Here is a 12,401-nt window from a genome sequence, read left to right as displayed (position 1 = left end):
GCCAAAATTTGCTTACAGGTGGTACCATATGAGATTTTTCTCCCTGCTTTGTCAGCATTGCACAGCCTGAAATATTTAAGTGTACTTACATCTGGTAAAGTATTTTGGTCATGATTCTGAATGTTGTAACACCCTGATGTGTGCTTTTCGTTTTTGTCACTTCATTAAGCTGCTGCATGAGAGCGTGTTCATTTCAGCTCGTTCGCTTGCTGTGATTGGCCTTCGTTTTCTAACTGCATCTGGATCAATCAGGCCCTCGTTTAGATGGGCCTCAATAGTAGCCCATCTAAGTGTACAAGCGTGAAGAAGTGATTGGCTATGTACATTAGTCCCACCCTTCTAAATTAAACTTAACTTTAATGAATTGAGTAGTTTAGATGGCTGAGGCCTATCTATCCTATGGTGCACAAACGTGTTTTACTTATCATCATCATCGCGTGACACATCCGATGCTCTATATTAAGTTGCATCAAATCTAACGAACAAGCGCCTCCCTTAGCCTTGCACCCAAAATCACCCTGATCCCACTGCCTATGTATGTTAGCTATCACCCAAAATATACGCCTCATATCACATACATGCAGAATTGATCCTCAGCCCTCATGTATGCCTATTGCATCCGCCTGAGAGAATGATGAATAGCTGTCGGCTATGGTGTGCGACGAGCAATCTTGCCGGCCAATTGTGGAGCTCTTGCCATTTGTCTTGGGTTTGCATGTGTTCATGGTACATTTGAAATTTTTTACAGTAACATTAGATAGAGAAATTTCGTCCTTCTTATATCTCCTGTAAGAGTTTCAAATAACTATGGTTTCATAAACTATTTGATAATTCCATCATTCGTATTAATTGCTCATAGAAAATAAATTATTTGTTTATATGAATTTCATTTCCAGCAATATTTATTTTACATGGACATGCACAGTTGTAAACGTTATATATCTATGGCTATAACTTGGTTGATGACGAAAAGTCATCGGTTTATTGAATTGTTGTATTATCTGCTGTTACAAACAATGTAGACTTATAGTCATGACCTTTCATATAGTCATCTCTCCTATAGTACATTAACTAATGTGACCAATGACTCATTGTCTCACGGGACATATCCAACGATACAGAATTATCTACACGTCGAATGGCCTAGATCGACTCTACATCCTCCACGGAATGGAGCTATGCTTGTTTCAACCACTTTGTGTGGACTAGATGCCTCTACTATACGTTTTATTTCTTGCATGTATCTGTGTATATTGTTTTGTCATGTGTATCTCAGTTTGATTCCTAGAGGGGGATTTAACATGCAAAATTATCTGGAAATTGACTAAATTTCTGAGCATAACACCTACTCTTTTAGAGGGTATTCTGGTAACTTCTACATGTATTCTTAGGGTTATAAAAGCATAATACCCCGAACACACATTACATCATAATGAGTATTACGGTGGTTCTTGAGCATTGCTTACCCGAATTCATATTCTATAAGAATAGGTACGGAGATTGCCTCTACAGTCTATTCCCTCTTGTTCGTGGCATAGGGTCAGAACCTTATGCTTTTTCGAACAGAAAAAACTCACATGGTAAATCTATGATATCTATTATACTGTGAGAAGAAGATACAATGATATTTGATTTTAACCTCGCATAAATTTTAGGTGTTGAATCGTGTATTATTAGAGAGTGACACAATAGTTTTGTTCATTTCATATGACCCATACCACAAATCTATACAATTATAATGTGCATTATTTACTGGTTACTTAACCTGTACACATTCTATTATTACTTCAATTCCAACTTTATAGTGTCTTAATGCATATTACTACAATGTGTAATGTAAATTGGTCTTTAAAATTAAAAATAATGTTTATTTTAATTCTTAATTAATAGTTTCATGTACTAAGTTCAATCAAGATGATGTGCATGACACCATAGCATTATCACGAGCATATTAGCTAGTAGGAGGAGAACAACTACAATAGATTGACTTGTTTTGACTTTCTAGCCATCTATCTGGAGTGTTTTCTCCTATCCCGTGTCATGATAAAAAAACAACACAAACCATGAGATTATATTTGTATTAGGTTGTTGTGTGTCTTTTGATACACAACACATGAGGCAGTGGTGAGGATGCCCAAACCCTAGTTCATGGGTGGAAGGGAAAAAATGAGGAGGCCGTGAGAAGCCACGCGGTGAACTTATGGGATTTTTTTTTTTGCATGTGTGGGTGCAATGCGATGCATGTGCGGGTGCGGTGCGGGGTATTGCACGGGCCAGGCTAAGTTGCGATGCTCAGGCCGAGCATTTCTCCTCAGCCTGGCCACCTGGCGATGGGATGGAGTTTGCATGAGCACGTTCTTGCTCTAACACGACTGACACGTCCGTAGTCAACCAAAAAACATTTCTCTATATCTCTTATACGAGCCAACTGTAACGTAACCAAACACAAAAGGGAGAATTTAACGTGGGGGCGGTAGAACTCGGGTCTTCGCTACCGTGTTAAATCTATTAGAGACCACACGAAGATTCCCCTGAATTTTATGCCAAACACACACACTAACGTGCCTTGGTGGTCCAGTCCTGTCCACGACAACCCCAAGACGAAGCTGCACAGTAAGCATCTGTTCTTTTTCCACATATCCCATCCTCTTTTTTCTTCGTGTCATTTCAACAGCTAAGGGTGTTTAGTTGGTGAAATGAAAACTTTTGCGTGTCATATCAGACGTTTAACTGGGTGTGGGAATGTGTTTTCGGACAAGAATGAAAAAACGGCTAGTATGGAAACCGCGAGATGAATCTTTTGAGTCTAACTAATCCGTCATTGGCGCATGGAGGTTACTGTAGCTCTTATGGCTAATTATATACTAATTAGGCTCAAAAGATTCGTCTCATGATTTCTCACGTAACTGTGCAATTAGTTTTTCATTTTATCTATATTTAATACTCTATTTATATGTTCAAATATTTGATGGAATGTTTTTGGGCGAAAATTTTTGGGAACTAAACGGGGTCTAAATTAACAAAGTGCAGCTTCGCACTAGCTTCCTGTTCATTTCTGCACGGGAAACAGTTTTTAACACACGAGTGTATCTACACCCGTGTACTTGCATGTCATCAAAATAGTCATTAAAAAATATGAAAACATTTGACAAGATAGATTAATATGATTTATATCACTCCACAAATATGCAAGTTTAAATTCAACTTCTATAAGTTGTAGCAAAAAAACAAACAAAATTGAAACTATGTATACGCATATTCATAATTGTTTTTGTTATTTTTGCTACAACTTGTAGAAGTTGAATTTAAACTTGTATGTTGGTGCAGTGATATAACTCATATTAAACTATCTTGTTAAATTTTTTCATAATTTTTAATAACTATTTAAATAATATACAAGTAACGAGTATACATACACCCATATGCTTAAAAAAAACTGCTTAAAAAAAAACTGCTTCGTTTGTGCACTGCACCTGCATGCATCCAAAATCTGCCAGTCTGGAGAGGCAGCCGACTGGTCTTGCCGATTGACCAACATAAACGCCGATAGGGACCAGTCTACACTTGCCGAATTCCAAGGCTACTGTGTGTCTGTATGTATGCACGCACGCGGCTTGGCTAACCAACTTGTCACTCATGTCCAAATCAACGTTTAGTCTTGTGATAGTTCAGTTTCAGTCCGGGCAACCACTCTTTTTTAAAATTTAAATTTTTATTTTTAATTAAAATTTGATTTTATGGTTTTAATCAAAATTCAGCCTTTTATTTTTAAATTTATTTATATATATATATAGCTTTTTTTTCGTTTACAACGTTTGCCTTTTTCAATCAACGAGGGCCTAACTAATGTCACTTGGCAGCTCAAACATCAAACAGTCAAACCTGCATAGAATTTCTTGCATATATCCACGCTCTCCTCTGCTACGCCTCCAACCCACTATCTTCTCTGTTCACTTCTCCAACATTCTCTCCTCCATGCCTCCTCACCTCTACACCCACCTCGCCCTCGCCCTCATCCTCCTCATCTCCTCCCCGCCATGCGCCTCCGCCGCGACGACCGACACGCTGGCGGCGGGGGCCGGCCAGGCGCTCGCCGCCGGCGACAAGCTCGTCTCGAGGAACGGCAAGTTCGCGCTCGGCTTCTACAAGCCCGCGCTCCCCGCAGGTAGTAAGCTCGTCGGCAACGTCACCTCCCCCGGCTGGTACCTCGCCGTGTGGTTCAACATGATCCCGGTCTGCACCCCGGTGTGGGTCGCCAACAGGGCGAGGCCCATCACCGACGCGGAGATGAAGCTCGCGAAGCTGAAGCTCTCGCAAGACGGCGGCGGCAACAGCAGCCTCGCCGTCGTCGTCAGCAACGGCACTGGATCCATCGTCGTCTGGTCTGCACAGGCCGACGCTGCCACAACCACCATGAACAGCACCACCACCGCGGTTCTCCTGGACAGCGGAAACCTCGTCCTGAGAGCCCCGCCCAACGTGTCGCTGTGGCAGAGCTTCGACCACCCGACGGACCTCGCCATCCCCGGCATGAAGTTCGGGTGGAACAAGCGCACCGGCGTCGAGCGCAGGGGCACCTCCAAGAAGAACCTCATCGACCCGGGCCCCGGCGCGTACTCCGTGCAGCTCAACTCCCGGGGCATCATCCTCTCCCGCGACGACCCCTACATGGAGTACTGGACGTGGTCGTCGGTGAACCTGGCGTACAAGATGATCCCGCTGCTCAACTCGCTGCTGCAGATGAACGCCGAGACGAGGGGCTTCCTGACGCCGTACTACGTCAACAACGACGAGGAGGAGTACTTCATGTACCAGTCGTCGAACGAGTCGTCGTCCTCGTTCGTCTCCGTGGACATGTCCGGCCAGCTCAAGCTGAGCATCTGGTCGCCGTCGGCCCAGTCGTGGAAGGAGGTGTACGCGCAGCCTCCCGACGCCTGCACGCCGTTCGCGACGTGCGGCCCCTTCGGCGTCTGCAACGGCAACGCCGACCCGTTCTGCGACTGCCTGGAGAGCTTCTCACGGAGGTCGCCTCAGGACTGGGAGCTCAAGGATCGATCCGGCGGCTGCGTCAGGAACACGCCGCTGGACTGCCCCTCCGGCGACCGGAGATCCACCGACATGTTCCACGCGATCGCGCGCGTCGCGCTGCCCGCGAACCAGCAGCGGCAAGACAACGCTGCCACGCAGAGCGACTGTCAGGAGGCATGCCTCAGGAACTGCTCCTGCAACGCCTACGCCTACAAGGACAGCACGTGCTTCGTCTGGCACAGCGAGCTGCTCAACGTGAAGCTGCGTGACAGCATCGAGAGCCTCTCTGAAGACACCCTCTTCCTCCGTCTCGCTGCCAAGGACATGCCAGTTTCTTCAGCCAACAGCAGCAGAGGAAAGCCAGCTGCTGTAGCTGCAGCTGCTGCTGCAGCTGCAGGCGTCGTTGGTTTTGGGTTGCTGATGCTGTTCTTGATTCGGAGGAACAAATCCAAGTGCTGTGGCGTGCCACTGCACCACAGCCAAAGCAGCAGTGGGATAGCGGCGTTCAGATACACCGATTTGAGCCATGCTACCAAGAACTTTTCAGAGAAGCTTGGGTCAGGTGGTTTCGGCTCCGTGTTCAAGGGGGTGCTAAGCAATTCCTCGACTCCTGTCGCAGTGAAAAGGCTGGACGGTTTGCATCAGGGAGAGAAGCAGTTCAGGGCCGAGGTGAGCTCACTGGGACTGATCCAGCACATAAACCTAGTCAAATTGATCGGATTCTGCTACGAGGGTGACAAGAGGCTGCTGGTGTACGAACACATGGTGAATGGCTCTCTGGATGCCCATCTTTTTCATAGCAATGGTGCCATCCTAGACTGGAGGACCAGGCATCAGATCGCCATGGGAGTCGCCAGAGGATTGTCCTACTTGCACGAGAGCTGCCGCGAGTGCATCATACACTGCGACATCAAGCCGGAAAACATACTTCTCGACGCGTCGTTTGCCCCCAAGATCGCAGACTTTGGGATGGCGGCGTTTGTCGGAAGGGATTTTAGCCGGGTCCTGACAACGTTCAGGGGAACCAAAGGGTACCTCGCACCGGAGTGGCTTAGCGGAGTCGCGATTACTCCAAAAGTTGATGTCTACAGCTTCGGCATGGTGTTGCTGGAAATCGTATCGGGAAGGAGGAACTTGTCCGAGGCACAGACCAGCAACAATTACCATTTTGATTACTTCCCCGTGCAAGCCATCGGCAAGCTCCATGAGGGTGATGTGCAGAATCTGCTGGATCCAAGATTGCACGGCGACTTCAACCTGGAGGAGGCTGAGAGGGTTTGCAAGGTCGCGTGCTGGTGCATCCAAGAAAACGAAATTGATCGGCCATCGATGGGCGAAGTGCTTCGCGTTCTAGAAGGTCTGCAGGATGTTGACATGGCCCCCATGCCAAGGCTGCTTGCAGCCATAGCTCAAAGGTCTCATGTGTAGTTTTCAATTGTAATATTTCGTAAATGCGTCAGTGTTTTGAGTTGTCAGTCTATGTTTTCAGCAAACTGAAAGTTATAATGTAATAATAACATGGCGATCTCGTGTTCTCTTGTTTGCATTTCTTTAACGACTGATTATAGTTATGCCTGCATTATTTATTCCCAAATATGACAACTAAAATTGCCTGTGATTGTGTGTGTTTCATTTTGCTAATATTGAAGAAGCCGTTACTGACATTTTGCTAATTGCTTTAGAGATACTACTTGGCAGGTGCAAGCTGAACATGATCAGGGTTCAAAATGGCAGACCAAGATTTCAAAAAAAAAAAAAAGTACCTACTGATAGATCGAAATCTCGGTTATATGTGGTTTAATTTATTTGATGATCTTACCGTACTTTCTCACGTTTCGATGATTTTAATTGAATTAATTTTGGAATTCTCGGACCAAATTTTCTGAGAATTTTGGTGCCCCAGAAAATGCTTCAGAAATGTAAACCCTGAGCATGCCGAAATGTGAGTGTGTATTCATCCATCAAAAGGAAAATTTCCCTGTTGATTTGGAAAAAAAACCAGTAGTATTCGAACAATAGTAACATACTTAGAAATTTATTGCAGAGAAAAAGCCACGAAATGGTGACTCATAAAACCTCTCCCCTATATTTACCTTTTTTTTTGGAGAGAGAAACCATGAGCTGAAAGAAGCATCTCGGGAAAGAAGCTAAATACTATGAATTGAGATCACATTTGTGACCGCATCTCAAGAACTGCATGCAATTTTAGCCATTTATTTTGATGGTCAACGGCACGTAATGACCGTTCCAGTAATATTGTCAACAACAAAATATGCTGCAGTGTTTTGGTATAGATTTTGAACAGTGCGCACTGCTGGTTTAGGCCGTCGGATCTCCATCTTGTGGTGACAACACCAACTATAAGTTGTAGTCACTATTGTGACTATGTAAAATCTGGATCCAAATATTATGGGTGCTTTTGCGTGCAAAAATATAGATATTTCTATGTGCGGAGGAAGCGCACTCCCTCTCTTCCTGGCTAACTAATCATAATATGATTGTATTTTACGCACATGTGTAGTAGGTGTAGTAGGGGGTTTCTACGAATATCGTTTTTTTAGTCGTGTGATACTCTAGACTAACTACAGCTTGGTATTTCGGAAATTCCAAATGTCTGAATTAATTAAGAAAATCAAATTGAAACTTTGAGATGAGCAAGAACCAATACTTTGAGACTTATTAATTTTGAACAATAAAACTAAAACTAACGAGAGAAACATTAGCATGCATTCTATATGTAGATGTTCTAATTAATATTTTTTTGGATCTATTACTAAATTAAAACTATTTTTCTTAGAAGTTGACAACTTCACAATAAAATTCCATAAACACAATATTCACTGCATAGTTAATTTTTCTATTTTTGTGATATCAATATTAGTAACCTATACAACACATGGGTTCACGAGGGTAGACATTAATTGGTTTCATGGGCAACAATAAAAATTTAGTTGGGCCCACCTATTGTTCTATTGCGTAAAAAGAGCCTAGCCCATCAATCTATTTTTTAACGACTATAATCAATTCAAAATTTATGCTAGAGTATCAACCCTAATATAACTTTCTCTCCTCACTCCGTTCTTGATTTGGCCGCCGCCGTCACTATCCCCTTCCCATCGCTTCCCACCCTCCTCTCCATCTCTCATCTCTATTAGATTCGCATCACCACTTTCATCCTCTTTCTCAACTCCAGCTTTGATTCCCCTATCCCCGACGTGCGACCCCCGGCTCACCGGCGTTGGGAAGCCACCAACCATGTCGACAAGCCCTACCCAATTAGCCTCGTCCCTCTAAGTAGTATTGAGGTTTCCCCACCTTTAACACCGGTCCACCGCCCGCCTCTATTGACGTGGCTTTGGCGGATCTATTGGCACCTCGCCACCCATCCTTCTCCACTAGCCACCACCCGCCTCCATCGACGTGGCCTTGGCGGCTCTATTGGCACCTCGCCGTCCATCCTTCTCCACTAGACGCCGCTGATCTTCCAACATCTAGACCATCCTCTAAAGCCGCCATTACCGATCCCCTGCCTCCTCCCACCGTCTCTAACCCTAAAATCCTAATTCGTAGGTTTTCTGCCTGATTTGGAGGGTAGATCTACTGATCCAAAGGTTGAAGATGATACGCTAGCCGTTGGATCCAACAGCTAGGGCTAGATCTACTGATGGATTCCAAATTTTCATGATAAAGCAGCGGCGACCGCCCCTGACGCCGCCGGCGAATCCTCCTCCGGCGAGATCCGCGGCCGCCGCGTCCCTCTCCCCCACCCCACATGAGCCCCGCAAGGTGCGACCAGTCGTGGTAGCTAGCTAGTGGCCAACCACCTGTTCGGCAGAATGTCTCCTAAGCGAAAGAGCGAGCGAACGGGGCACGGGCACGCCAGTGAAGACGACGGGATCGACGTCCTCCCGGACGCTCTCCTCCAGCACATCCTGTCCTTCCTGACGGCGGACGAGGCCGTGATGACCTCCGTCCTGTCCCGGCGGTGGCGCCATCTCTGGCGACGCACGGCCGTCCTGCGCGTCGCCGATTCGGGAAGATGGAAGCACTGGGAGGCGTTCAACAAGTTCGTCAACCACCTCGTGCTCTCCCGCGGCAGCAACCCTCTGCACAGGTTCGAGCTGGGCATCGAGCCGTGCCGAGAGGAGTACGTGATCGACGACGACAACGCGTACCGCTACGTCATGATGTGGGTGATGTACGCCCTGGTGTGCCATGTCCGGGAGCTCAAGATCACCAACCTGATGGAGACGTACGTCGACATGGACGCCGGCGTCGCGCTCGTCTCGCGGCACCTGACGACGCTGGAGCTCTCCGGCCTGCGGTTCGACAGGTGCTCCCTCGACTTCTCGAGCTGCCCCGCGCTGCAAGCGCTGTGCTTCACCGACAGCTGCTGCTTCGTCTCCGTCAAGAAGATCAGCTCCCGGTCGATCCAGCGTCTTGGCTTCCGCTGTCCCCGGTTCAGCAAACACCACCGCACTCGCGTTCACGCCCCGAGCATCGTTACGCTCAATCTCGATTGCTTTTGGGGAAGAACTCCGTTCCTGGAAGCCATGCCGTCGTTGGTCACCGGATTTGTTCGGCCTGACGAGGATTGTGATGACTGGTGTGGTAATACTTACGCTGTCAGTTGTGAAGATGGAAGCTGTGAGGGTTGTTATGGTATGGCAGATGAGATTGGGGATGGTAGTGCCAAATGCGTGCTCCTGGGAGGTTTATCAGAAGCTAGGGATTTGGAGCTGATAGCTGGACCTGAAATGGTATTGCTTGAAGTTATTTCTTCTGTCCCTTATTCTGTAGCATTTCTCTATATTCATCATCTGACACTATAGCAATCATTTTTTCACAACAAAGATTGGCTGACCTTCTCATGTGCACTTTGTGCAGCGTATTTTCAGGAGTGATTTAAGATGGTGCCCTATGTTTAGCAAGTTGAAGACTTTGTTACTAAATGATTGGTGTGTTGCTACTAATTTCTGGGCACTGGCTTGTATTCTCGAACGCTCACCGGTTCTGGAGAAGCTCACTCTTCAAGTTTCCAAGGTATATGCTTTTACAACCTCTTCATTGTTAATGTTATTGGGCATGATTAACTGAAGGTGAAATTCATTTCCCTGATACAGGAAACTAAACCTATAATAGGCATAGAAGAAAATCACAGTGCATTAGTGAAACCACCCGCAATATCAAAACATCTTAAGGTAGTGAGAGTCCACTGTAAAGAAGTTGATGAGGGGGTTTGCAAAATTTTGAAGTTCTTGACTACATTGGACGTTGAAGTTATTATCAAAAGGATGGACCGGTCGGCAACACGTAAGCTAAATATTGACACTTCCATTCATTCAATATTTCTGTAATTTGTTTTTTTTTGTAATCTGTGAATGAGCGAAAGAAAGAACTAAAATTACAAATACAAATTTAGCCAAAAAAAAAAAGATAGGGTCAAACAGCATTTGGATGGGATAAAGAGAAAGCATAATCCAATGCATTTTGTTATCAAATATGATCCATGAAAGTATACAGAGTTTTTTTTTCCTATTGAATTAAATAAATATAGATATTGTCATATGATATGGACTTTTAAAATTTAAGCTGCTTATTTGTTGAATAGCTTTAATTTCCAGTTAGTGACACAGATTTTAATGAGTAGGTCTGTATACTAACACAAGTAATATTGTTGACTTGTGATATAGCCCTTGTTGATTGAGTCACACCTACCTATGCCTTATAAAACTTTGTACTCGACATATATTTGCAGTCTTCAGTTTCGAGGAAGGAGAAGGACATCTGGGTTCAAACCTAGACGAAGAATCTTCTACTTGATGTGCCCCTCTTAATTATTCAGGAATGCAAGGATTTGATTTCGCAGTGACATGAACTCTTTTGTATTTCGTCTGTGAGATTCCTAATGTTAGTTCCACCAGTACGAACAACTGGGAAAGAAATGAGTTGTTCAGACCAAATGGCCGTCTAGCTGCTGGAGCTGGTTGTTCATCCTATCTTTTTAAGACTGTCTCGACATAGCTTTCTGCATCTGTACTTGGGATGTGTTTCTACCTTTTATTCATACAATTAATGGTGTCATTTTGTTCGAAAAGTAACTGCAGCTATGCATTTAGTTCTCTTCTGTTCTGAAGCCGCTTGCCTAGCTAGCTGAGGCCTGGCATAGTGACCAATGGGATTTTTTTGAGAATTAATATTATTTTAATAGAAAATCGTAAAAGTAAAAGTCATCCGGGGAAAATCGCAAATTTAGGGATCTATCGAATGGTGGGCGTCCAACTGGGACCTATCGCCTATCGAACTTAGAAAGTTCGATAGGGCCCACCACTCGTTCGACTACTGAGCCAGTCAGGCCTGTCGAACTGCCGCAGTTCGATAGGGGGCATGTCTTACTTCTAAAGTTAGATAAATCTAAATTTGAAAGTTAGACAGGCCTCTATTGAAATGCAACGCTAACGATTTAGTCTGATCTCCTCCTTAGTCGACTGCTGACTATTCGATAGGGGTTACGGCAATTCAATAGGACCCTAAATTTGTGATTTTTCATAGATGCCCTCTAATTTTATGATTTTTCATTAAAATAATGTTAATTCTAAAAAAAATTCGTGACCAACGTGTCTCTTGGCATATCAGGCTGGAACTGGAAGCCTCACAGACGCACAAATTCAGGTAGGCACGTAAAGAAAATATGTCAACTTGTGTGCCCTTCAAACTCGAAATCATGGCTCTAACATGGCCGTCAATTTTATTGAACAATCAACGGAATCGACCTTGATCAACTCGAAAACGTGGTTCTAACTTGGCCCCCTCGGCAGCTTTGTTGACCACGAAGACGGGTCAAATCCCAATAAATTTTACATGTTTCTTTTTTTTCAAAAAAATAGTTTTATTTTTCTGTAAACATGACTACTTGCTTTTAACGCTTGGTTCGATCAAGCTGAAATCTTACGCTTGTTGCATAAATAATTAACTAGTAGATTTTTAAGAAGAAATACATAGATTTTTTTTAAAAAAAACACAGGCATCATTTAACAGTTCGGAAATTACAGTCATCCCAAAGAGCCATAATAAATGAGGCATAGCCTAAATGCAAGCTCAATAATCATGGTCAGGATTTACGAAACCTTTGGTTATCACCACGGTAACGGCGTGAAACCACCACCAGCAGCAATTTTTGCTTCAAACCACAGGACAACTATGGCAAACCGCTGATGTTCTCACGGTTATCATGCTACCAGTCGGGGCTGCTTCTTTAGGTTAAAAGAAACAAATAGCAAACACCATCAATTGCTCGCTGCATCAGATCAGGTTCTCAACTCATTTCGGATGCCCTGTTAGCAACAAATTTGGACAGCGGAACAAGGAAATAG

The 12,401-nt window shown here is 44.6% G+C and overlaps 2 protein-coding genes across 2 annotated transcripts; both read left to right on the top strand.

The window, feature by feature from the left end:
* Positions 1 to 3,950: 3,950 nt before the first annotated feature.
* Positions 3,951 to 6,503, top strand: LOC102718686 (G-type lectin S-receptor-like serine/threonine-protein kinase At2g19130). Its single transcript, XM_006662751.3, has one exon. It carries the CDS (start codon positions 3,976 to 3,978, stop codon positions 6,454 to 6,456), a length of 2,481 nt encoding a protein of 826 aa, XP_006662814.1. The 5' UTR covers positions 3,951 to 3,975; the 3' UTR covers positions 6,457 to 6,503.
* Positions 6,504 to 8,448: 1,945 nt separating this feature from the next.
* Positions 8,449 to 11,163, top strand: LOC102718400 (F-box protein At4g09920). Its single transcript, XM_006662750.2, has 4 exons — positions 8,449 to 9,788; positions 9,916 to 10,071; positions 10,152 to 10,341; positions 10,787 to 11,163. Exons 1-4 carry the CDS (start codon positions 8,865 to 8,867, stop codon positions 10,849 to 10,851), a joined length of 1,335 nt encoding a protein of 444 aa, XP_006662813.1. The 5' UTR covers positions 8,449 to 8,864; the 3' UTR covers positions 10,852 to 11,163.
* Positions 11,164 to 12,401: the final 1,238 nt, after the last annotated feature.

Source organism: Oryza brachyantha, chromosome 11 (assembly GCF_000231095.2).
Source record: "Oryza brachyantha chromosome 11, ObraRS2, whole genome shotgun sequence".
NCBI lineage: Eukaryota > Viridiplantae > Streptophyta > Magnoliopsida > Poales > Poaceae > Oryza > Oryza brachyantha.
This window is presented reverse-complemented; position numbering and strand designations above follow the sequence as displayed.